General features: G+C 42.2%; 1 protein-coding gene across 2 annotated transcripts in view; it reads right to left on the bottom strand.

Annotated features, from left to right (window-relative positions):
* The window catches only part of RP2 (RP2 activator of ARL3 GTPase), a 50,647-nt gene extending 46,883 nt beyond the window's left edge, over positions 1-3,764 (bottom strand). The window contains exon 1 of one of the 2 annotated variants that reach the window (XM_080795641.1): positions 3,488-3,764. In XM_080795641.1, coding sequence (XP_080651767.1) covers positions 3,488-3,589 — 102 coding nt within the window. In that variant the 5' untranslated portion in view covers positions 3,590-3,764. The remainder of the gene's footprint in view (positions 1-3,487) is intronic. The other variant, XM_080795642.1, reaches the window with a different exon arrangement.
* Positions 3,765-26,337: the final 22,573 nt, after the last annotated feature.

The raw sequence follows: 26,337 nt of genomic DNA, 5'->3' as shown, positions 1-26,337 counted from the left end.
AGAGGGTATTATGTTAAGTGAACTAAGTCAGAGAAAGACAAATACCATATGATTTCACTTATATGTGGAACTTAAGAAACAAAACAGATGAACACAGGGGAAGGGAAGGAAAAATACAATAAGGTAAAAATGGAGAGAGAGGTAAACCATAAGAGACACTTGACAACAGTGAATGAACAGAGGGCTGCTGGAGGGGAGGGGGGTGACGGGATGGGGTAATTGGGGAATGGGCATTAAGGAGGGCCTTTAATGGAATTAAGCACAGGGTGTTATATGCAACTGATGAATCACTAAATTCTACCCCTGACACTAATAACACACTATATGTTATGACCTTTTTTTAAGATTTTATTTATTTATTTGACAGAGAGAGAGAGATCACAAGTAGGCAGAGAGGCAGGCAGAGAGAGAGGGGGAAGCAGGATCCCTGCTGAGCAGAGAACCCGATGTGGGGCTCAATCCCAGGACCCTGAGATCATGACCTGAGCCGAAGGCAGATGCTTAACCCACTGAGCCACCCAGGCGCCCCTATATGTTATGACTTTTTAAAAAATCTTACAATCTAAAAATATTTCTCATGCCAATGTAGTAATTGTACAGTTAAGCTTTTCACTTTTTCAAAGTTAGCAGCAATAGAACATAAGCTTCATACACTGTTGATTACAGTATATTAGTCGCCATGACAACACTTAGTCTCCAAACATTCTAATTGAGACAATTGCTCCTAGCTTCAGTCCCCCAAGACTGACCCAATTACACAACTCAAAACCCAAAGCCCAGAGGGTGACTCTCGACAAAGATACTCTGATTACACAACCTAAGGAAAAACTTAAACACCACTTTTCCAAATTGCAAGGAAACTTTTCAGGCAATGGATTATGTTTTTAAAGTTGAATGGTAATTGTCTGATGTAACTTTAAAACATATCTCACTTACATTCTCTGGGCTGTATTTGCATTCTGTTCCTTTTAAGGTACAACTAAAATCTTTTAGGAGCAAGCAAGACTGTGCTAAACTCAGTAGAAGTATCACTGGACTAATACAGAGCATTCGTACACTACCTAAATTGGCCTCATGAGAGATGAAGAATTAGAAAAAAAATCTTTAAAATCATATAAAATGAAGCACCCTAGAGTATGCTCCTAATAATTCCAAAGGAAGGGATGCCTGGGTGGCTCAGTTGGTTAAGCGTCTGCCTCTGGCTCAGGTCATGATCCCGGGGTCCCACATCTGGCTCCTTGCTCAGCGGGGAGCCTGCTTCTCTCTCTGCCTGCTGTTCCCTCTGCTTGTGCTCTTGTGCTAGCGCTCTCTGACAAATCAAACCAAATCAAATCAAAGTAAAATAGAATACTCCTAAAGAAAAAATCCCCAAAAGGAAAAGCAATGTTGGGAAATGTGGTACCTCCACTGTCTCAAAATGTAAACTAGTAATTCTCTTTCTCTAATGATCCAACAGATTTTTTTTAACTGGGTTGTTTTCAAAATATAATGTTCATTTACTTAGAAAAATTCTGATTAGGTGAGTTGATCAATACTTTAACTTTTATTATGCACAGTATCAGAGCATGAACTTATTTTACATACCCAGTAATATGTCTTACACCTCTACAACTACAGTACCTACTAGTATTCTCCAAAAATGTTCCCTGTAAGCTCAAAACTGTCTACAAATGAAAGTTTACTATAAGCTCATATGGGCAAAAAGTTTAGAAGTTGGTAAAAGAAAAAAAAAAATCACAGAATACATCCATGTAACTAAAAGGAGAAAGGGGAGCCTGGGTGGCTCAGTCAGTTGGGTCTCTGGCTCTTGATTTTGGCTCAGGTCCTGATCTCAAGCTGGTGGAGAGCTCTGCATCGGCCTGTGCGCTCAGCCCAGAGTCTGCTCGTCCCTCTCCATCTCTTTATCTCAAATAAATAAATAAATAAAATCTAGAAAAAAAATAAATAAAAGGAGAAAGATTAAAATGAGATTCTAACTAACCTGAACATTATGTTAATAAAGGTTAACTGTAAGACCATCTTTATGAAGTAATGAGTCAAAGGGCAACTAAGACTACTCAAAATAAATAAATAAATAAAAGCACTTTCGTTTTAGCCTATGGTTTCAAAACAAAAAGCTAAAGTAAAAATCAAATACACAAGCCTCTCTATGACAGAGAATTCAAGGTTAAAGAGCATTGTTAGAAATACTAAGGCTGAGGAAATCAATCTTTTAAACTGTCCACCAAATAACTTCGAATAATAGGTGCAATCTTCTATGACAGAAAGCATAGTACTTTCCATTCCTATGCAATAAAATGATGCTATCAAGTATAGATAAGAGAATTAATATACCATGCAACCCAAGAAAGATCTGAGAAACCAGGTAGAAAGATGCAGTTCAGAATTCTGCAAAAAGCTTTCCATTGCTTAAATCTGACACTTGGAAAACTGAGTTTCCATGAATAAATCATTCCGGTGATTGAAAATCATGCAGGAAGATCTATGAAATCATAACATGAATATGAACTTACTATAAAGTATCCATGGGTCAATATATATTGCATCAAGCAAGGAGGTAACCGTTCATAACGTTTATTTAAACATCCTTTTGCAGTCAAATGCTCTACCACTGAGCTATACCCCCTAAACATCCTTTTGTTTGGAAAAGAAAAATAATTGCCAAACCTATCGAAGTATTTTACTAAGCACAAAGTACAGAACTATGAGGAAAGAGGAAACATTATGAAATTTATGACTAAGTGTGTTTTGTGCAACACTAGGGGACGTTTCAAAGCTGCCTCATTGCTGGCTATATACAAAAGTGAAAAGAAGGGCGTTTTCATTCATTGAAAACAATAGCAAGATATTGCTTGGTTTATGCTGGTTATTTTCACCATACAGTCCTGACATACGTGTCAAGACTGATTTCGATTTTCATTATTCCTTTTGGGTAACTGGAGGAGGAGGAAAAAGCAAAGCCATACGTTCAAGAGTCCACTTTGTTAACTGAGAAAATTCAGCAGTGGAATATACCATTAGGCACCAAAGAGATTTACCGGCTAGGGCAGACAAAAGAGAAAACAGTCACAGACGAACATGAGCCGCGAAAAAAGATGAGAATCGGTCCCACGTGTAACTCGAGGACTGGACAAAACCCCGCTGGGCGCTGCGGGTGAAATGAGCAGATTTGAGATTCGGGGCATTCACGACCTCTTTCCCTGGAGTTCATCCTGGGACCGCAGGGAAAGCCCCCAGGGCTCTGACAATGAGCTCTAAGGCCCCCTGCACCGCCTCACAATTCCCCGTGACGCCCCCTCCAGCGGGGTATTTCACCGCACCCCCAAAAAGTCACTCCCCCCGACTTCAACTACTCGCGTGGGAGAGGAGAGCGCACGCAAGAGAGCTGCAGATGCTGGGTCGGCCCCCTTCGCGCTCCCGGGCCGCAAGGGACCCTCGCCGGGCGGCTCGGAAGGGCTGAGACCAGGGGCCACCGGACTTTGGTTACCTTCTCGCGCTGGTCCCAGCTGTACTGCTTCGGCTGCCCCTCCCCGCCCTCGGGCTGCGACTCCTTCTCAGCCTTCCGCCTGTTGGAGAAGAAGCACCCCATGGTCCCGGCCACTCCCCGACGGCCCGCTCGTTCAGGTAACCCCTGGGAGTGTGGCGTGAACCCCGGGCGCCCGGGCCCCGCAGCTCTCCGGACACCGCCCAGCGAAACGGCCCAGCAGTCCCCAGTCCGGGTTAGCCCGCCAGGCCCAACACCCCTTCTCTCTTTTCCTCTCAGTCGCCCAGACGACCCATTGCAGCCAATGACCATTCAGCGCCCAGTGAGCCAATCAAAGCCCCTAGAGCAGCCCTGCGCGGCCTATGAGGAGAGGCCGACGTACGCACACAACCAATCCATGCCCCGCTCCGGCGCCAGCCCCCAGTGGCGGGTCCTGGGGGCTCTGGCGCACGCACAGCCGACCCCGCCCCCTAGCCGGCCCCGCCCCTCCGAGGACGCGGTGGGGCTCTCTAGCTGCTCAGGGTCCTGCTTTGGCAGGCTTGTCTTTTTGCCCTTGGCTCTCAGTTACCAAGTTCTAGGCGCGGGGAGGCTCCCTAGTTGAACATTAAGCTTCAGTTTTATGATGCAAGTGGTGAGGGAACAGGAATTGCGGCTGACACAGGAAGAGGCCCTGAAATTCGTAATTTTCCCCCCTCCCTCCCGCCACATCGTCTGAGTAGTGTCGCCCCTCCGGAAACTTCCCCCAACCACACACCCCCTTTTGCCTCCTCTTCTGTGCTTTCTTAATAGTCCTACGTATCACTCTGAAATTGCACAAGTACTTAGTAAAATAATTATTTGTGCATTCTTTCCCTTTTGGAAATGTGAATTTCTTGAGGCCAAAAGGCCTTTCTTAAAAGAGCATGTATCGGGGTGCCTGGGTGGCTCAGTGGGTTAAAGCCTTTGCCTTCGGCTCAGGTCATGATCCCGGGGTCCTGGGATCGAGCTCCACGTCGAGCTTCACGTCGAGCTCCACATCGAGCTCCACATCGAGCTCCACATCGGGCTCTCTGCTCAGCAGGGAGCCTGCTTCCTCCTCTCTCTCTCTGTCTGCCTCTACTTGTGATCTCTGTCAAATAAATAAATAAAAATGTTAAAAAAATTGAATCTCTAGAATGAGGTCTGCTTTAAAAGAGCATGTATCTTTGAATTCCCTAGGCCTGGCTCAGCTCCACGGTAGATGCTCAGTAAAACGTTTGTCAGATGAATGCATAAATGAATGTATGCTAGTGAAGGAAATATTTATAACCTCTTTTCTATATTCCTTATCAAAGAAAGTGACTTAAGTGTGTGTGTTGTGAGGGAGGGGGGGGTTTATAGTAAAGGGGTTCTTCTTGTGAAATTTATAGGCTAATGGAGGACATAAGCATTGCCATATAAACAGTCAGCTCTAAGCAAATGGTGTAGGGTTTGTGTGAAGGTATTAAGTATATATACACTAAATATTAACATTTGTTACATTTGGGCCAAATTTACTGCAATACACATGTATTGCTTATGTGATAGAAAAGGGTGCTTCGGTGGCTCAGTCGGTTAAGTGTGGGACTCTTGATATTGGTTCAGGGCATGATCTCAGGTGGTGAGAAGGAGCTCTCAGCCGCCCCAGGCTGTTCTGGGGTGTAGCTTGCTTAAGATTCTCTCTCCCTCTCCCTCTGCCCCAAGCCCTGCTTTAAAAAAAAAGGCAAGTTGTTGCTTTGATTGTCTGAGTATTTTGACATCTTGGTAGGACACCAAATGTGGATCAGGTCAGGTTCAAATTTGGTTATCTTTTCACTTTCCCACACTTATTCACACTAGTGTATATCCTAAATGAGTCTCTGACTTAACTTGAGCATTAAGAATGTTCCCTTTTTCACTTCCTGCTTCTTATTGCACAAGCAGGAAGAAAAGTGCATGTGCTCAAGTATTAGAGATTACTGCAAATTTAAGTTCTAGATCTTAGGCAATAGGGCCTTTACCCTATACATACTTTTTCTTCTTCCAATTGAAATGAAAGGTCTATGTGTGGGTGTTTTGGATAAGACACCTAGATATTTTTTAGTCATAGAATGTTAAAATTGTGACCATTATGTCGTTGCTGTGGGGGAAACAGAGGTCTATGGAGATAAAGGGACTAATCTGTGGTCACAATGAGAATGATTGACCAGGGACTAGAAAAACCCAGAGCCTGAGTTATCCAGTGCTCCCTCCTACCCTGAATGCATTCCTTTCTGATTCATCTGAAATAAAAAAGTAAAGAAGTATCTGTTTAGGCCTTCTGATGCCTATGGGAGCTCTGTCCCCCAGTGATGCTCTTCTTCTTAATGAACAAACAACAAAACCAATTTTACAGAAACAACCCCGAAAATTCTCCTAGTTTTGAAGTATTCATTAATGAGGAAATCAAACCTAAAACAAAAATCTATATCTGACACTGATCTTTTCAGGGACCCTAAGCAAAAGGGAAGATAAAGTCCCCATTCTGTTAAATCCCATCCCACCAGCACCCCTGCCCAAAAATAAAATAAAGAATCAAATTAAATTAAAATTTTAAAACTGGGGACTAGAAAGCCAAGGAACAGAGCTAGTAATAGAGCTCTGTCATGCTCTCTTTTTTTTTCTCTTTCTTACTCTTTCTTTTCTGCTCCTTTTTTTCTTCCTTCCCACCATAGATTCTCATCACCACTTTTCTGTGCAAACCAACTCCCTTTACATACTCATCAGCATACACCATATATGTGGCTGAGAACGGCTATCCCACCCTGATTCCTCATGGCCTTTCTGTCCAAGTGCATGCTACAATCTCTTTATATCTTAGTTCAGATCCTCAAGGAAGATAACCACATAAATTGCTGGCCAGTCAATACGAGAATGGTTCTCCGTCGGTCAAGTGTACACCCTTGGTCTAACTGCTGCAGCTGCAAGGATGAACTTCTCATCACAAACATGGGTGGGGAGCAGATCCTACAAAGGGGATCTGTGCTGGCACCTCGTAACTCCGAAGAGTCCAGACAGAAATTGGTTGATCCTTTGGCCTCTCCCCCTTCTGTTACTTACTCCCTTGTGACTTCTTTGCTGTGGAAGGCTGCCCTTCATATTCAGCTTAATAGATATACTCAGTTACATTAAAAAGTTGGGTTGTGGGTTTACACCTGGCCACAGGTTCCTGAGAGAGTCTGGGTTCCCATGTGTCTTGACCACAGAAGTGGCACAGTTACTTCTCAGAAGACAGACCTGAAGACGTCTATCTATGCAGCATGAACAAGTCAACTACCCCAACAACAGCAGCTGGAAAAGTCACTGTTCTTGAGTTGACCTGACACATACTTGCTCACTCTGCACTCAACGAAGACCACTTGACAAGTGAAGGAGAAGGGATGGGAAGGAGTGTCCCCATCACTTATCGCTGCTCAACAAATTGCCTGAAACTTAAACCGAAACAAAACAATTACTTGCTTTGCTTACAAATCTGAAATTAAGGCGGGGCTCCACAGGGACAATCGAACTCTGTTCTATGCTACATGCAGAGCCTCGGTAGGGAAGATTCAAATGGCTGGAGGACTGGCCAGAAATCACTCTGCATGAAATCTCAGGGCCTTTCCGTGTGCTCTCTCCAGCAAGGTGGACTTCGGATGGTTGGGCTTCCTCTATTGTACTGAGAGCTCCAAGAGTGAGTGTTCCAAGAGACCAAGACAGATGTTGCTAGGCCTCTTAAGATGTGGTCTCAGACGTCATGCAGTATGGCTTCCCCTGAATTCTATTGGTCACACAGGGATGGTCTTAACTCATGAAGGGAGGCAACTGAACAAGGGAATGAATACTGGAAGGCACAGATCTTTGGGGTGTCATCTCAGAGGCTGGCCACCACAGCGGGAGTGTACATCAGCAGTACTACATAATGTACCGAAGAAGATGATTGGAAGGTTAAAAAAATTGCATGGGCAAATGACTTTCTTTATTTTCATAGATTTTTTGAGCCAACATTCTTCTCATACTTTAGGCTTTAGGTACTTCTTACCAATTTTCTTTTACTACCTTATTGACCAATTCTATTTCTAAAAACATCACAAATTGTGTGTAATCAGGTTATAAAGACTGTTTTTTTTTTCCCACCGCTCTTAGCATGGGATATCTTATTCACTGTTGTTGGTAAAATTCTTAATGTAAGCCAAGTAAAAAAATATTCAAACGTTAGTACAGGAGAGGAATAACAGGGGAAACAGACTCCTAACTCAGATTGGGGTGGGGAGGGCAGAAGAGTCTAGAAAGACTTCTCAGAAGTCAATGGATTTACCAGCATAAAATAAAAATAATTCCAGTAACTTTTTACAGCAAAGCAGTTCCAATGGAAACTATTTTTAAAAAAATAGCTTCTGGACTAAAAAAAATTTTTTTCTAGTGGAATTTCCATCTTCTAAATACCCATTTCAGTACTTTTTAGGAAAGGGACAAACTATGATAAAACTAAGAGCTAGGGGCGTCTGGGTGGCTCAGTGGGTTAAAGCCTCTGCCTTCGGCTCAGGTCATGGTCCCAGGGTCCTGGGATCGAGCCCCATGTCGGGCTCTCTGCTCGGCGGGGAGCCTGCTTCCTCCTTTCTCTCTGCCTGTCTCTCTGCCTACTTGTGATCTCTATCTGTCGAATAAATAAATAAAATCTTTAAAAAAAAAAAAAAAAACTAAGAGCTAATCAGAGTGTGTTAGTTAATGAAATTTGTTTTTATTCTTGGGATTTTATTAACAAAAGAAAGCTGCTTGCTCTTTCGCCCAAGCTAAATGAGAGATAATATTTTCTACTTTCCTCTACACATGGAAACAACAAATAAGTCTTAATCTGACATCTAGAAGATCCCAGCCCACATAATTGCTACTCATCAACCTTTGTATGGTATAAAAATAATTCCAAAGTAGTAAAAAAGAAAGATTTGGGCGACATAACTGATGCCACGCAGCAAAAGTTTAAGTAAAAGGATATCTGATAACATTTCCTAAATCTTACACAAGAAAATGGTTATTATCCCATATATGGCCAATAGCTAGGCAGGCCTGACACTTCCTGCAACTTCTAAGTATGGATTTCTTTCCTCCTTCACCTCCTCCTCCTCCTCCTCTGCCTCCTCCTCTCCCAGTTCCTCACAAAAGTAGAGAAAAGTCAGTGTTCATTCTAGACAAAAATCTTCCCTAAGAGCTGCTCTGCTGCTTTACTATGATGCCCACCTCCTCACCTCCCTACCGCAACCCCTCAGCTGCATAGTACATTCTAAGACCAGGATAAGAAAGTGACCCAGGGGGGCACCTGGGTGACTCAGTGGGTTGAGCCTCTGCCTTTGGCTCTGGTCGCGATCTCGGGGTCTTGGGATCGAGCCCCGCATTGGGCTCTCTACTCGGCGAAGAGCCTACGTGCCCCCCTCTCTCTGCCTGCCTCTTTGCCTACTTGTGATCTCTCTCTCTTTCTCTCTCTCTCTCTCTCTCTGTCAAATAAATAAATAAAGTATTTCAAAAAAAGAAAAAAAAAGTGACCCAGGGAGGAAGCGATCTCTTCTGCATTTCTTTCACGTGTTCCCTAATTCTCATGTTGTCAAGGATGGCATCGAATAAACAGCAATTCACTCTAAGGGAGAAACCCAAGTTTCGTAGGCTTTGAAGTTTGTACTATTTGGGTTGGGTCCTTTTTTAAACTGAGATATAATTGGCATACAACATTATGTTAGTTTCAGAGGTACAATGTAGGGATTCGATATTTGTATACATTGCGAAATGATCACCGCCATAAATCTAGTTAACATCTTGCCATATTTACTGCAGAATTTTTTATTCTGATGATGGGGACTTTTAAGATCTACTCTCTTAGCGACTTTCAAATATGTAATACAATATTGTATACATAGTCTACATGTATGACTATAGTCACCATGCTGTACGTTACATCTCCAGAACTTTTTTAGTTTATAACTGGAAGTTTATACCTTTTGACCACCTTCACCCATTTTGCACATCCCTTTACCCCCCTCAACTCTGGCAACCATCAGTCTGGTTTTTTGCATATGAGCTTGATTTTTTTGTTTTTGTTTGTTTGTTTGTTTAGATTCTACATATGAGATCATGTGGCATTTGTCTTTCTCTGACTTATTTCACTTAGCATAATGATCTCAAGTCCCATCCACGTTGTCACCAATGTCAAGATTTCATTCTTTTTTATGCCTGACTAATATTCCTCTGTGTGTGTGTATTTGTGTGTGTGTGTACACATCTTCTTCATCCATTCATCCATTGATGAACACTTAGGTTGCTTCCTTATCTTGGCTATTGTAAATAATGTAGCAATGAACGAGAGGGTGCATATACCTTTTCAAGTTACTGTTTTCATTTTCTTCAGATAAAATACCCCAACGTGTGATTGCTAGATCACATGGTAGTTCTATTTTTTATTTTTTGAGGAACTTGCATTCTGTTTTCCATACTGGCAACACCAATTTACACTGGGTTGGGTCCTTTTAAGAAAGATAATACAAAATTATGAATAGCAAATTGCTAGGACCCCTACATACAGGACTTATACAAATGAAGGGCTCTACCATTTATGTTTCATTAGTTATACTATAAGCTGCTCGTCCAAGGGTATTAGGGATATTATTAATTTTGGTGAGTCGGGATCTAAGTTTGCACATACTACATCTCTTTCCTGGACTAGTTGGCTTCAGAATATATATATATATATATAGCAGCCCATGATACAAGGATTAAGAAGACCGTACTTTCCTGGCAGTTGTAGATCTGCCACAACTTATGAAAACCTCCAGTGGGAACAGAGAAGTCAGCCGGCTCAGGCTGACGAAAGCCGATCAAAAAGCAGCCACTAGAGTCAGATATGCAAAGAAACAAAACTCCCAACGCAAACTATACCAACCTGTTAGCAATCCTTGGAGACTTTCAGACAACCAGAGGTACCAGTTTGGTCCAAGTCTTAAAAAAGTTTCCAACGAGAAAGAAAAGTTAGGATCTTGACATTTATATGCGGACCCAGTGTTTCAGTTCTAAATTGGGTTTGACTTCAAATTTTTCTTTTTTCAAACTGTTCATAAGACTGATACTTACACTTCCTGTTGAGACACTGTAAGTTCTCACCAAACCTGCCACATTGTTCTTTCTTGGGAGCCCAAATAAATTCAGTTCCTCCATCCCTTGCCCAGCTTTTTATTTTAACAATGGTAACATTGAATTTTATAGTCGTTTACCCCATTTTCTCCTTGTTGATAAGAAACCCTTCCTTGAAAAGTGTCCTACCAGAGGCGCCTGGCTGGCTCAATCAGTTAAGCATCTGCCTTGGGCTCAGATCATGATCTCAGGGTCCTGGGACTGAGCTGGTCAGGCTGCCTGCTCAGCGGGGAGTCTGCTTCACCATTGCCACCCCCCACTTGTGTTCTCTCTCTTTCTCAAATAAATAAATAAAATGTTAAAAAAAAAAAAAAAGGAAAAGGGGCACCTGGGTGGCTCAGTGGGTTAAGCCTCTGTCTTTGGCTCAGGTCGTGATCTCAGGGTCCTGGGATCGAGCCCCGCATTGGGCTTCCTGCTCAGTGGGGTGCCTGCTTCCCCCTCTCCTCTCTGCCTGCCTCTCTTCCTACTTGTGCTCTCTCTGTGTGTGTGTCAAATAAATAAATAAATAATCTTTTAAAAAAAAAAACAAAAAGGTACTACCAAAGTGTAATTTTCACAATATTAAAAACACAATTCCTATACCAATTGACAGTGACCCAGTGTCCAATATTTATCTAATTCATTAACGAGGAAGCCCAAAGGTCAACAAGTTGGTTCAAAGAGGATATGAAAAGTAGGGCTTTATAGAGTTTCGTGAAGAAAAAGGACTATTGAAATAACATTTCCAGCACGGATACAAACCTGGTTCATGTCCTAAATGGAAAAAGACACGGGAGATATGGGATCTTTCCTACCAGGCGGAAAAGAAAATCATCACACTTTACCAGTTTTCTACAAGCTGACTTCTAACTTTACAGACTCATCCAATATCTGAGTACTAATCAACAGTTTCCTGGATGCCAAGCAAGTTACGTTCCCTCAGAGAGTCAGCTGAACCTTAGCCAAGCTTATAGGATAGAGCTTCCAGAACAGCACTGAAACGCCACGAAACCATCTTGCTTCTTTCCAGATTTTATCTCATTTTTCTTAACATTATCCCAGAGTGGTGTGATTGTCGACTACTGGTTTCCAGTAGTCGACAGTGAAATCACAAGATTCACAGTTTGGCATTAGTATGGCCCTCAAGAATTCTGGTCTTGAATTCGAAGCCTTGTTGGGTGTCTTCTTTGGGTTTTAGGCTTCCAAAAGAACGTTTCTTCATGATTCATTTTTCTAACCTCTTGGTCCAAGAGTGGACTGCCAAATTAGCCATAGTGAGCAACTGGTGATGGAATGAGTGGGAACATCTTAGGCTGGAAAAATCTTGGGCTGGATGTATGGGTTGAATTGCTTTCCTTCCAAAGTCACATGTTGAAGTCCTAACCTCCAGTCCCTCAGGATGTGACCTTATCTGGAGGTAGAATTTTTCTGGAGGTAAGTGAGTTAAAGTCAATGGCTTCGGGCCTCCAGAACTGTGTGACCAGGCATTTCTGTCATTTAAGCACCATGCCCCAACCCTCAGGCTGTGGTCATTTGTCTTGGCAGCCAGAGGCTGACTGTAGGAGTTTCCCTTCTGCAATCATGTGGAATGAGGATCTGATCTTGTTCAAACTTGTGATCAGAACGTGACTTCTCCCGGTGGAAGAGGTTTAGTATACAGCTATCAATAGGAGTCACGGGATGGCGCTTTCAACTTCTGAAGACCCATTTCACTTCATTTATAAGGAAAAATGTTCCGGTTGGCACCTTAGCCATGCTATCCTCCATCAAGATAAGTCTAACATTCTCAGTGCACACTAAGTCCCCAGGAACCTCCCTGAGAATACCAGAGGCCTTTGCGAGGCCAGCGGATACGATGCGCTTCTCTTGGTTCTAGCTGCACACACCTGTTCTCTGGGCCATCTCAAGGCACAAAGCCATGGAAAGATCTGAGGAGGGTCTAGTGTTAAGCAGGTTCAACAGGTGCTGATCAGCAACAATTAGGGCAGCTCTGGCAACAGAATACTTGCTGGAGGTGCAGAATGTTCCTTGATCTTCTTGTACATAGTGAAGACACTGGCTTGTTTAAAGCTAGTGAGGTTCCTGTTCTCTCTCTCTTTCTCAAATAAATACATAAAATATTTTTTTTAAAAAAGGTCTCTTTCCTTTGATTGAATAACTTTATTTATAGGAATCTGATGTGAGGAAATGACCAGAAATGGGGATAAAGCTTTATGAACAAAAATTTTTATTGTGATATTTTCAGCAATAATTAAAAATAGATACACAAAATATTCATTAACTTGTGATTATTGGGAAATCAGGACATAGCCATCTAATGCAAGCATTTATTTGTTTATTTATTATTATTATTATTATTACTACATAGGCTCCATGTCCATTGTGGAGTCCAGTGGGACTCACGACCCTGACACCAAGACCCCAGCTGAGACGAGAGTCGCAAGCTTAACCGACTGAGCCACCCAGGTGCCCCCAATGCAAGCATTTAAAATTAGGTTAACAAAATTTTTAAGCTGTGTGTGAGAAAATACTCACATATGATGTGGTGAAAAATAGAACACAGGTTGCATACTGTTAAAAAATCAATGGAAAATTCATATAGGCACAGAAAAATGTGCAAGGAACTATGTTAAAATATTAATTGGGTGGTGGGAATGTAGTGATTATCATTTCATTACTTGTATTTTCCAAAGAAAAAAAGGCTATGTATTATAGGTATAACCTGCTTCACCAAATTATGTAAAAAAACTTCTCAGTTATTGTCTTTCCTCTGTCCTTATAAGCAGATACACCAGTATCTTCCCCCATAGGGAGTCCCCACTCCAGCTCCCACACTTCCAAGAATCCTGAGGCTTACTCAGAGCAAAGGGCATTATTCCTGGGTAAAAAAAAAAAAAAACCTATGTAGAAATCATAACAGTTTTGAAACCAGGTATAGAAATAATAAGTATTACTTATTAAGCCCTGAGTGTGCCAAACACAATTCCAAGTTATTAAATCATTGACGCTTCCTAATGGCTCTATGAGGAGGGACTCTTATTATCCTTGTCTTGCAGATGAGAAATTGAAGCACAGAGAATAACTTGCCCAAGGTTCCATAGTATGCGGCTCAACTGAGCTTTGAACCCTGACAGGACGGCTTTGAGCTTGCTCTAAACCACTATATAGGATGCATCCAGCAAGAACTGAAAAATGGGATCCATTCCCTGCTGCTCTTGCTTCCAAAACCCCGCCTCCCCACCCCAGAATGGCTTCTGAAGTCTGGTTCTCCCGAAGCAAAGATGCTCATTTTTGGATGGGTCCCTTACAGGCCTTGGTGATGTCCTATCCACAGGCTCAGAAGTTGTGACTCCATGGTTCATCTTCACATGTGGACAACTCTCCCCAGCAGAACACCACACCAGGGATCTTCAGCCTTGTCTACCTTTCTTTACCCTATAGTTCTGGGCTTGGGTTTCATGCCAATTTCCCTTTCTTCCCAGTGAGTTCTTTCCTGGGATCATTGGTGTGTTCTCTCCCACAAGTTATTCTTCTGTGTGTGTGTGTGTGTGTGTGTGTGTGTGTGTGTGTGTGAAATAATTTATTCTATGCAATTTCCCAAATGCCCCCTCTCCATTAGGTACACATTATATGAAACAAAGAGCCCATATACTTCATATCAGCCTTGTTGGTTACAGCACCCTCAGCACTTACTGGGTCATAATAGAATTCAAGGGTACATTCATTGTGTTAATTTTCTTTAATTAAGCAGCTGGCTGACCTATTATGTGATTGGTAGCCTAGGGTTCTGACTACCAGAATGTGCTGCAATTAATCTAGAAATAATTGAAGATACTTCTTCAATATTAACTAGAATTCACACACACACACATACACACACACACACCCCCCAAGAACAAAATACAAAAAAACTTTACCTATGAGAGCAGGATCATGTTGGTGTGAATGCAAGTTGGTACAGCCATTTTGGAAAACAATACGGAGGTTCCTCAAAAAGTTAAGAATGAAGCTACCCTATGACCTGGCAATTGCACTACTGGGTATTTGCCCCAAAGATACAAATGTAGTGAAAAAAAGGGCCATATGCATCCCAATGTTCATAGCAGCAATGTTCACAATAGCTAAACTGTGGAAGGAGCTGAGATGCCCTTCAACAGATGAATGGATAAAGAAGATGTGGTCCATATATGTAATGGAATATTACTCAGCCATCAGAAAGGATGAATACCCAGCATTTGCATCAACATGGATGAGACTGGAGGGGATTATGCTAAGTGAAATAAGCCAAACAGAGAAAGACAATTATCATATGGTTTCACTTATTTGTGGAACATAAGGAGGAACATTAGGAGAAGGAGGGGAAAAATGAATGGGGGGATATCAGAGGGAGAGATGAACCATGAGAGGTTATGGACTAAAGGAAACAAACCAAGGGTTTCAGAGGGGAGAGGGGAGGGGGAATGGATTAGCCCACAAGTTATTCTTAGTTGGAATCACCCAGGGCCCGAGCGATAAGCTTCTATAACCATCGATCTCAGGGAGCCAAAGCTGAATTTGATCCACACACCAAGGAGTATTAAGAGGGTTCTAACTTTGACAAGTCACAAAAAGTTCCCTCACACCCTTGCCTCAGTGGAAGGGGCAGCTTCTGTGACTTTTCCCAACATTGACATAATGTTGGGAGGTTGCTGGTCTTAAGTCAAGGTGTGTAGGAGGAGGTTTCTGACCCACTTTTACATCAAATGAACACTGCTGCTAGGTGTTACAGCCTGAATTATATCCTCCTAAAATTCATATGTTGAAGTCCTGACCCCCAGTACCTCAGAATGTGACTGTATTTGGAGACAGGGCCTTTAGAGAGGTAACGAAGTAAAATGAGGGCATATAAGTAGGCCTTAAATCTGATAGGACTGGTGTCCACATAAGAAGGGGAGATTAGGACATAGACAACCTTCTGCACAGAGGAAAGACCATGTGAGGGCAAAATGAGAAGGCGCCCATCTACAAACCTGGGAGAGAGACCTCAGAAGAAACCCAACACCTCCATCTTGGACCTTCAGCCCGCAGAACTGTGAGAAAAGACGTGTCTGTTGTTTAAGCCACCCAGTCTGTGGTATTTTGTTATGGCAGCTCGAGCAGACTGATGCCCAAGGGAGAAGAAAGGATGATGATACCAGCAGATGGCATGCAATCCTGAGGGGCATTGTGGATAGAAGTAGGGAGAAGGCACTACACCTGGACAGCCGATGACCATGTTGCCTCAGAAGCTTCCTTTCCTCGCGAGCTTCCTGCCTTCTTGTCCTGGGTCTCTGAAGTGGAAGGAGGAAGGAGGCAATGGGAGGCCTGTGACGACTAACGGCCTCAACTTGAGTTCCCCCCCAGATGGCTTTTCTCTCACAGTTGTCTTACAAGGTGTGTGTGCGTCTGTGCATGTCTCTGTGTTTGTGTCTCTGTGTGTGTTTTTGCCGATGGTACTGCCTCCCCTCCACCTCTGCCTTTCCAAGCTTACAGAATCCTTGATTTCTGGTTTACATTGTCCAGTTATTTCTATTTCATGCTACTGCAGCCTTCACTATGAGACATAAAGTAGAGAGTTTTGTCCTGCTCAGTTTTCTACTCTGAGGTCTGAAAATGACATGGGACTTTTGAATCTTGGTGGATTGATTCTGAACAGCAACAATAGGCAGAATATGTTAATATGCACAGTGGCAAGACCCAGAAGACGTGGGTTCATCGCTGATTAATAGCCACACCCGTCCCAACCTCCCCAAGGGAAAATGAGCCAAGTCAGCATATCCCAGTCCAGAGCTAGCTGTTGTGTGAATCAGTATTCTGTGCATAAACTTGTCTCTGCTGGCCTCCAGGCAGTTGGCATGGCAGCTATGACGGTCGCCAGAGTTCTCTCGTGGGGTATCCAGGAAACTCTCATAAAATCCTGGAAAGAAGTGCATTTTCTCCCTTGGTGGCATTGTTGGGGTGTTGTCACCCTCAGGGAGCAGTAAAAGGGAAGAACTGAGTCCAGTAAATACAATCGCCTCCAGTCAAAATAATCGAATCTTCATTTTCATCCCGTATTTCTCTTTGTTGGCTCAAGGTTGAGGGGATACAATTTGACTTGCGCTTCCTTTTCTTACTCCTGGGAACCGTACCAAGAGGCTATGCTTTTTCTCTGCTCTTCTGGTGCTTAGCAGGATTGGAAAATAAGCAGAAGAATTTATTTATTTATTTATTTATTTATTTATTTATTTATTTATTTATGTAGGGGCAGGCAGGGAGGGAAAGATCACAAGCAGGGGGAGCAGCAGAGGGAGAGGGGAAAAGCAGGCTCCCTGCTGAGCAGGGAGCCCGGTGATGACAATATGGTGCTCGATTCCAGAACCCTGGGATCGTGACCTGAGCCAAAGGCAGACATTTAACAGACTGAGCCACCCAGGCACCCCCCACGATCACTAGTTTAAATATTCCAGTTCTAATAACAAGAGAAGTTCCTTCATGCATTGTTTGGGAACACGGGAAAAACTCCTCCCAAACACAGTCTTAAAGCATGAGCCTCAAGTTTCTATCGGGGCTTAGGGTAGAAGGAATCTCAGACAGCAGGAAGTACAGCAGGAGCTTGTGGCCCTTCGTCCTAGTACTCTGCTCTTATTATGCTGAAGCTACTTTCTTGTGTCTGCTTATCTCTTTTTTTACATTAACACATAATGTATTATTTGCTTTAGGGGTACAGGTCTGTGAATCCTGTCTTACACAATTCTCAGCACTCCCTATAGCACATACCCTCCCCAATGTCCATCACTCAGCCACCCCATCCCTCCTACCCCCCTCCCCTCCAGCAACCTTCAGTTTGTTTCCTGAGATTAAGAGTCTCTCATGGTTTGTCTCCCTCCCCAGTCTCATCTTGTTTCATTTTTTCCCTCCCTGCCCTCCATGACCCCCACTCTGCCTCTCAAATTCCTCATGTCAGAGAGATCATATGATAATTGTCTTTTTCTGATTGACTTATTTTGCTTAGTATAAACCCTCTAGTTCCATCACGTCATTGCAAATAACAAGATTTTGGTTTTTGATGGCTGCATAGTATTCATATATATATATATATATATATATATATATATATATATATATACCACGTCATCTTTATCCATTCATCTGTTGATGGATATCTAGGTTCTTTCCATAGTTTGGCTATTGTAGACATTGCTGCTGTAAACATTCGGGTGCACGTGCCCCTTTGGATCATTACGTTTGTATCTTTAGGATAAATACCCAGTAGTGCAATTGCTAGGTCATAGGGTAGCTCTATTTTCAACTTTTTGAGGAACCTCCATGCTGTTTTCCAGAGTGGCTGCACCAGCTTGCATTCCCACCAACAGTGTAGGAGGGTTCCCTTTTTTCTGCATCCTCGCCAACATCTGTCGTTTCCTGACTTGTTAATTTTAGCCATTCTGACTGGTGTGAGGTGGTATTTCACTGTGGTTTTGACCTGTATTTCCATGATGCCAAGCGATGTTGAACACTTTTTCATGTGTCTGTTGGCCATTTGGATGTCTTCTTTGGAGAAATGTCTGTTCATGTCCTCTGCCCATTTCTTGATTGGATTATTTGTTCTTTGGGTGTTGAGTTTGAGAGGTTCTTTATAGATTTTGGATATTAGCCCTTTATCTGATGTATCACTTGCAAATATCTTCTCCCATCCTGCCAGTTGTCTTTTGGTTTTGTTGACTGTTTCCTTTGCTGTGCAAAAGATTTTTATCTTGATGAAGTCTCAATAGTTCATTTTTGCCCTTGCTTCTCTTGCCTTTGGCGATGTTTCTAGAAAGAAATTGCGGTGGCTGAGGTCGAAGAGGTTGCTGCCTGTGTTCTCCTCAGGGATTTTGAGTGATTCCTGTCTCACATTGAGGTCTTTCATCCATTTAGAGTCTATTTTTGTGTGTGGTGTAAGGAAATGGTCCAGTTTCATTCTTCTGCATGTGGCAGTCCAATTTTCCCAACACCATTTGTTGTAAAGACTGTCTTTTTTCCATTGGACATTCTTTCCTGCTTTGTCCAAGATGAGTTGACCATAGAGTTGAGGGTCTATTTCTGGGCTCTCTATTCTGTTCCATTGATCTATGTGTCTGTTTTTGTGCCAGTACCATATTGTCTTGATGATGACAGCTTTGTAATAGAGCTTGAAGTCTGGAATTTTGATGCTGCCAACTTTGGTTTTCTTTTTCAACATTCCTCTGGCTATTCCGGGTCTTTTCTGGTTCCATATAAACTTTAGGATTATTTGTTCCATTTCTTTGAAAAAATTTGATAGTATTTTGATAGGGATTGCATTAAATTTGTAGGTTGCTCTAGGTAGCATAGACATTTTCACAGTATTTGATCTTCCAATCCATGAGCATGGAACATTTTTCCATTTCTTTGTGTCTTCTGCAATTTCTTTCATGAGTACTTTATAGTTTTCTGAGTACAGATTCTTTGCCTCTTTGGTTAGATTTATTCCTAGGTATCTTATGGTTTTGAGTGCAATTGTAAATGGGATCAACTCCTTAATTTCTCTTTCTCTTGTCTTGCTGTTGGTGTATAGAAATGCAACTGATTTCTGTGCATTGATTTCATATCCTGACACTTCACTGAATTCCTGTATGAGTTTTAGCTGTTTTGGAGTAGAGTCTTTTGGGTTTTCCACATAAAGCATCATATCACCTGCAAAGAGTGAGAGTTTGACTTCTTCTTTGCTGATTCTGGTACTTTTTATTTCTTTTAGTTGTCTGATTGCTGGGGCTAGGACTTCTAGCACTATGTTGAATAGCAGTGGTGATAGTGGACAGCCCTGCCATGTTCCTGACCTTAGGGGAAAAGCTCTCAGGTTTTCCTCATTGAAAATGATATTCGTTGTGGGTTTTTCATAGATGGCTTTGAAGATATTGTGGTATGTATCCTCTCTCCCTACACTGTGAAGAGTTTTGATCAAGAAAGGATGCTGTACTTTGTCAAATGCTTTTTCAGCATCTATTGAGAGTATCATATGGTTCTTGTTCTTTCTTTTATTAATCTATTGTATCACATTGATTGATTTGCAGATGTTGAACCAACCTTTCAGCCCAGGAATAAATCCCACTTGGTCATGGTGAATAATCCTTTTAATGTACTGTTGGGTCTTATTGGCTAGTACTTGGTGAGAATTTTTGCATCCAAGTTCATCAAGGATATTGGTCTGTAATTCTCCTTTTTGATGTGGCCTTTTCTGGTTTTGGGATAAAGGTAATGCTGGCCTCATAAAATGAGTTTGGAAGTTTTCCTTCCATTTGTATTTTTTGGAAGAGTTTCAGGAGAATAGGTATTAATTCTTCTTTAAATGTTTGGTAAAATTCTGCTGGGAAGCCTTCTGGCCCTGGGCTCTTGTTCTTTGGGAGACTTTTGATGACTGCTTCAATCTCCTTACTGGTTATGGGTCTGTTCAGGTTTTCTATTTCTTCCTGGTTCAGTTTTGGTAGTTTATATGTCTCTGGAAATGCATCAATTTCTTCCAGATTGTCTAGAGAAGATGTGTATTCTGTTGCTTTGGGATGAAATGTTCTGAACATATCTATGATATCCATCTGGTCCAGCGTGTCATTTAAAGACTTTATTTCCTTGTTGATCTTTCGCTTAGATGATCTGTCCACTTAGTGAGGGGATGTTAAAGTCCCTACTACTATTGCATTATTGTGGATGTGTTTCTTTGATTTTGTTATTAATTGGTTCATATAATTGGCTGTTCCCATGTTAGGGGCATAGATATTTAAAATTGTTAGATCTTCTTGTTGGACAGACCCTTTAAGTATCATATAGTGTCCTTCCTCATCTCTTACTATAGTCTTTGGCTTAAAATCTGATATAAGGATTGCCACTACAGCTTTCTTTGAATGTCCATTAGCATGGTAAATTGTTTTCTACCCTCTCACTTTAAATCTGGAGGTGTCTTTGGGTCTAAAACGAGTTTCTTGCATATCGATGGGTCTTTTTTTTTTTTAATCCAATCTGATACCCTGTGTCTTTTGATTGGGGGCATTTAGCCCATTTACATTCAGGGTAACTATTGAAAGACATGAATTTAGTGCCATTGTATTGCCTGTAAGGTGACTATTACTGTATATTGTCTCTGTTCCTTTCTGATCTATTACTTTTAGGCTCTCTCTTTGCTTAGAGGACCCCTTTCAATATTTCCTGCAGGGCTGGTTTGGTGTATGCAAATTCTTGTTTGTCCTGGAAGCTTTTTATCTCTCCTTCTATTTTCAATGACAGCCTACCTGGATATAGTATTCTTGGCTGCATATTTTTCTCATTTAGTGCTCTGAATATATCACGCCAGTCCTTTCTGGCCTGCCAGGTCTCTGTGGATAGGTCTGTTGCCAATCTAATATTTCCACAATTGTATATTACAGACCTCTTGTCCCAAGCTGCTTTCAGGATTTTCTCTTTTTCATTGAGACTTGTAAGTTTTACTATTTGATGATGGGTTGTGGACCTATTTTTGTTGATTTTGAGGGGGATTCTCTGTGCCTCCTGAATTTTGATGCTTGTTCCCTCTGCCAAATTAGGGAAATTCTCTGCTATAATTTGCTCCAATATACCTTATGCCCCTCTCTCTCTTTCTTCTTCTTCTGGGATCCCAATTATTCTAATATTGTTTCATCTTATGGTATCACTTATCTCTCAAATTCTCCCCTCATGGTCCAGTAGCTGTTTGTCCCTCTTTTGCTCAGCTTCTTTATTCTCCATCATTTGGTCTTCTATATCACTAATTCTCTCTTCTGCCTCATTTATCCTAGCAGTAAGAGCCTCCATTTTGGATTGCACTTCATTAGTAGTAGTTTTTTTTTTTTTTTTTTAATTTCAGCTTGGTTAGATTTTAGTTCTTCTATTTCTCCAAAAAGGGATTTTATTTCTCCAGAAAGGGATTCTCTAGTATCTTCCATGCTTTTTTCAAGCTCAGCTAGCACCTTGATAATCATCATTCTGAACTCTAGTTCTGACATATAACTAATGTCCATATTGATTAGGTCCCTAGCCATTGGTACTGCCTCTTGTTTTTGGGTTTTGTTTTGTGGTGAGTTTTTACACCTTGTTATTTTATCTAGTAAGAATAGATGAATGAGAGAACAAAATACTAAAAGGGTAGCAATGACCCCAGAAAATATACACTAACCAAATCAGAAGAGTTCCAAAACTTGGAGGAGAAGAAAGGAGAGGAAAAAATATAGAAACAGATATAGATATGGATACAGTTAGACTGGTGAATAGAACAGAGCCACACACTCAATTTTGGGCATATTTTGGTCTATTAGAAGAAACTGCCTCCCAAAATTTTAAAGAAAAAAAAATATATTATATATATATATATACACACACACACACACACACACAAATAAGGGTAAACATGATGAAGGGATGGAATATGACTGTAAAGATGAAAATTTAAAAAGTTTCTAAAAAAAGGAATTGATAAGAAGTTGGTTGAAAAAAGAAAAGAAAGAGGAAAGAATGTGATCAGGCTGGAGACCAGAACAAAGCCATGTGCTAGATTTAGGGTGTATTTTCATCTATTAGAAGAAACTGTATTCAAAATTTTAAAGAACTAAAAATCTATATGTACACAAAATAAGTTAAATGCAATGAAGAGATAGAATATGACTATAACAGTGTAAATTTAAAAAGATTTTTTAAAAGGTATTGATAAAATAAAATAGTTAAAAGAACACTAACCTGGTGGTGGGTATTAAAGAGGGCATGTATTGTATGGAGTACTGGGTGTGTTGCATAAACAATGAATCTTGGAACACTGAAAAAAAATAAATTTAAGATGTTAAAAAATATTAAAAATAGGAAAGGGGGAAAGTATTTAAAAATAGAATAAGAAAAAAAAATTTATAAAATTTAACTTTGAAAGACTAAAGGATCATGGGAAGAAAGCCATGAATTCTATGTGCTGCTTTCCCCAGCTCTGGAGTTCTGCAGTTCTCGTTGATCGATGAACTTGGTCTTGGCTGGATGTTCTTGCTGATCTTCTGGGGGAGATGCATATTGTAGTGATTCTCAAATGTCTTTGCCCGAGGTGGAATTGCACTACCCTTGCCAAGGGCTGGGCTAAGTAATCTGCTTGGGTTCGCTCTTGGGAGCTTTTGTTCCCTGAATGCTTTCCATAGAGCTCTGGAGGAGGGGAATGAAAATGGCGGCCTCCCAATCTCCAGCCCCAGAGGAGCTGAGAGCTCAGGGCCCTGCTCCTCAGTGCACCCTCAGAGAAAAGCAGTCAGTCATTCCCATCTCCCTGGCCTCCAGCTGCACTCCGAGCTCACCCAGCCTGTGACTGAGTATTTCTATCTCTGGCACTCGGCCCCATTTGGAGTCTCCAAACCCAGCAGATTCCTGCAGTGTGCTCCCATGACGTTCTTCCCAGAGGAGGGAGGAGGGGGTCTCTCTGGATCTGCTGCTTGTGGGGAAACTGCTCAAAGTGCAGTGGTTCGACTGTGCCTTGGATCACGGTTTAAGGTAACCCTAAGTTGAGCGCTCACTCATTAGCTCTGTCTCTGTAATCAGCTTCCCCGCTCTGATACCTGCGAGCTCCGCAACACTCAGACACCCCTGATCCTTTTGTGACCCCACAGGACCTGGGACCACATTGTCCCTGTGATGGCTCCACCCCCACTTAGTCTCTGGAGCAATGTCCCTCAGTGGAGCAGACTTCTAAAAGTTCTGATTTTGTGCTCCACTGCTCTCTCATTTGCTGGGAGCCGCCCCCCGCCCGTGGCCTATCTTCCCGAATGTCACCTCGGATTTACTTCTTGGCATGTCCTACCTTCCAGAAGGTGTTTGCTCTTCTGTTCCTAAAATTGCTGCTCTTCTTCTCTTCTCTCTCCCGTTGAGTTTGTAGGTGTTCAGAGTGGTTTGATAACTATATAGCTGAACTCCTGGGACCCAATGATATTTAGGTCTCCTACTCCTCTACCATCTTGCTCCTCCCAGCTGAGGGAAACAACTTGCACTTTGTAACTGGACAGGAATATCATTTGGTGACAGAGAAGGGTAAAGAAAATGGAGGCTTGTGGCATGACCCTAGTACAGGCCCGCCTTCACTCTTGAGGAAACAGCCTCAATCAAACAGCTCCTTGTCCATCTAGCAGGGATGCTTTTCCTATGGAGTCTCGTCTTCCAGCTCTGTCTGCTTATTTCTTTCCGACTACTGGTTTGTCTCCCCAGTCTCCATCTTTGCAGTACACAGGGCTCCTATTTTTTTCAGTTTTATGGAGATATATTTGACATACGAACATTGTGTAAATTTTTAAAAATATTTTATTTCTTTAAAAGATTTTATTTATTTATTTGACACAGAGAGAGAGAGAGAGAGCACAAGCAGAGGGAGCAGTAGAGGCAGAAGGAGAAGCAGGCTCTTTGCTGAGCAGGGGGCCTGATGTGGGACTCGATCCCAGGACCCTGAGATCATGACCTGAGCTGAAGGCAGATGCTTAACTGACTGAGCCACCCCGGAGCCCCAAACATTGAGTAAATTTAAGGTGTACAATGTGATGACTTGATACAGGCACATATTTGGTACCTGTATGTATTGCAAAATGTTTACCCACAAGGTCAGTTAACACATCCTTTACCTAACATAATTACCATTTAGTTGTTTCGTTGAGACCATTAAAGCTCTACTCTCAAAGCGAGTGTCAAGTACACAACACTGTATTGTTCAGTATAGTCACCATGCTGCACATTAGCTTCCCCAAACTTTTTCATCTCATGGGAGCATCTTTTCATTATGTTTTTTTTTAAAGGTTTTATTTATTTATTTGGAAGAGATCACAAGTAGGCAGAGAGGCAGGCAGAGAGAGAGAGGGAAGCAGGCTCCCTGCTGAGCAAAGAGCCCAATGCGGGGCTCAATCCCAGGACCCTGAGATCGTGACCTGAGCCAAAGGCAGAGGCTCAACCCACTGAGCCAACCAGGTGCCCCTCATTATGTTATTTTTAACTGCTGCAGGGAAATTGTCATTCATAGCTTTCCTTAGTCATAGCTTCTGTTCTCTCATCAGAGCCACCAACTATCCAATTATTTTGGTATTCCCCAGTTAAATTTCTCAGATTGGAATATGACCCAGCAAACTTCTTGGTAGGCAAAATCCTAGATTGTTGGCCTGACTGTGGATTGTTGCTTTTGGCTCAGAGGAATCCCTGACCTTCAGGCTAAACATATGTGGCTAACAGGCCATCATAGAGCCTAATGATGCAAGCACAAGGGCTGTCCCTTGAGTGGGAGCTGTGGGTGGGACCCATAGTACACTCAGCATGTGGATACAATGTCCCAAGACTCCAAGGGATGCCCATGTGGCTCAGTCGGTTAAGTATCTGTCTTCGGCTCAGGTCATGATCCTGGGATCCTAGGATCAAACCCCACATCAGGCTCCCTGCTCAGTGCAGAGCCTGCTTCTCCCTCTCCCCCTGCCTGCCCCTCTCCCTGCTTTTGCTCTCTCTCTCTTTCTGTCAAATAAATAAATAAAATCTTAAAACAAAACAAAGCAAAGTCCCATGACTCCTGGCATTCGATGAACTCACTGGCTCTGTTACTGTTTACCTACCATCCCATGGATATTTTATACATCTTCTTTCCTTGGCTTTAATTAAGTGTCTTAGAAATTTTGAAAGCTTACAAAGGAGTAGGGAAGTAACTGGCTGATCTGCCAGACTAGGAAATGTTCTCATTGTCTCTGGATGTGACATTGCTGAGCAGGAGGCTCATACAACAGCCGTGTAATAACTTAAAGCTTGCACATGGACAGCAGAGAGCTTCTTTCCAGGTCCACAGACCACAGAGGACTCCGTCTCTGTTCTTCTAGGGTGTACTTTCCCACCACAGGTAAAATCTGTAGACGCTCTTTGATGTTGTGAGTTTGTCATTAAAGATATGTAGTAAAACGTCAGATCAGGTGTCAAAGACCTTGGCAATTACAAGGATAGCAATTCAGTTTTTGTTTTTGTTTTCAACTAAGCAGTCATCTAACTTCGGCTCTTAGAATTTATGAACAAAATGAGGATTGAGTACCAACTAGACACCAGGTACTGGGCACTGGGGATATATTAGTGAGTGAAACGGACAACTTCTGGCTCTCCTGGAGCTTATGTCCTTGGGCTGTAAACAAACATGAATCATGTCAGGTGGGGATAAGTGCTGCAGTAACTAAGCTTCAAGGATAGCCCTTGTTACCATCGGTTCCTTCCCGCCCTGTGCCTGTGTGCTGTTCTTCCCACTGAGCGCTGGAGTCAAGTCTTCTCTCTCTGTCTGGGCTGGCCTTGTTTCCTTCCTTGACCACAAGTATGTTGCACAAGCGTTGACATATTAATTCTGGGTCTCGCTTTTTAAAAGCTTGGCAATTTTCACTTCAGCTAAGGTAAAAGCCAGCCTCCAAGTAAGAAATCCAACTGTCCCTGAGGCCACCCCTCCATGAGGAATTCCAAGCTTGCCATGTGGTAGTGCGTCTCTCATGCAGGAGAACTGAGGAACCCGGATGATAAAAAGAAGTGAGGCCAACTCCCAGCCATTACATCCATCCCAGCCAAGGCTCTAGAATGCCTCGATCTCCATCTTCCCAAATTTTGAGTAATTAAAAGGGTGGTTGTTTCAAGCCACTAAGTTTTGGGGGTGCTTTTTTTGTGTAACAGTGGACAGCTGCGACAAATGT

Source organism: Martes martes (genome assembly GCF_963455335.1).
Source record: "Martes martes genome assembly, chromosome: X".
NCBI lineage: Eukaryota > Metazoa > Chordata > Mammalia > Carnivora > Mustelidae > Martes > Martes martes.
The sequence above is the reverse complement of the archived record's forward strand: the minus strand, read 5'-3'. Positions and strand labels throughout refer to the sequence as shown.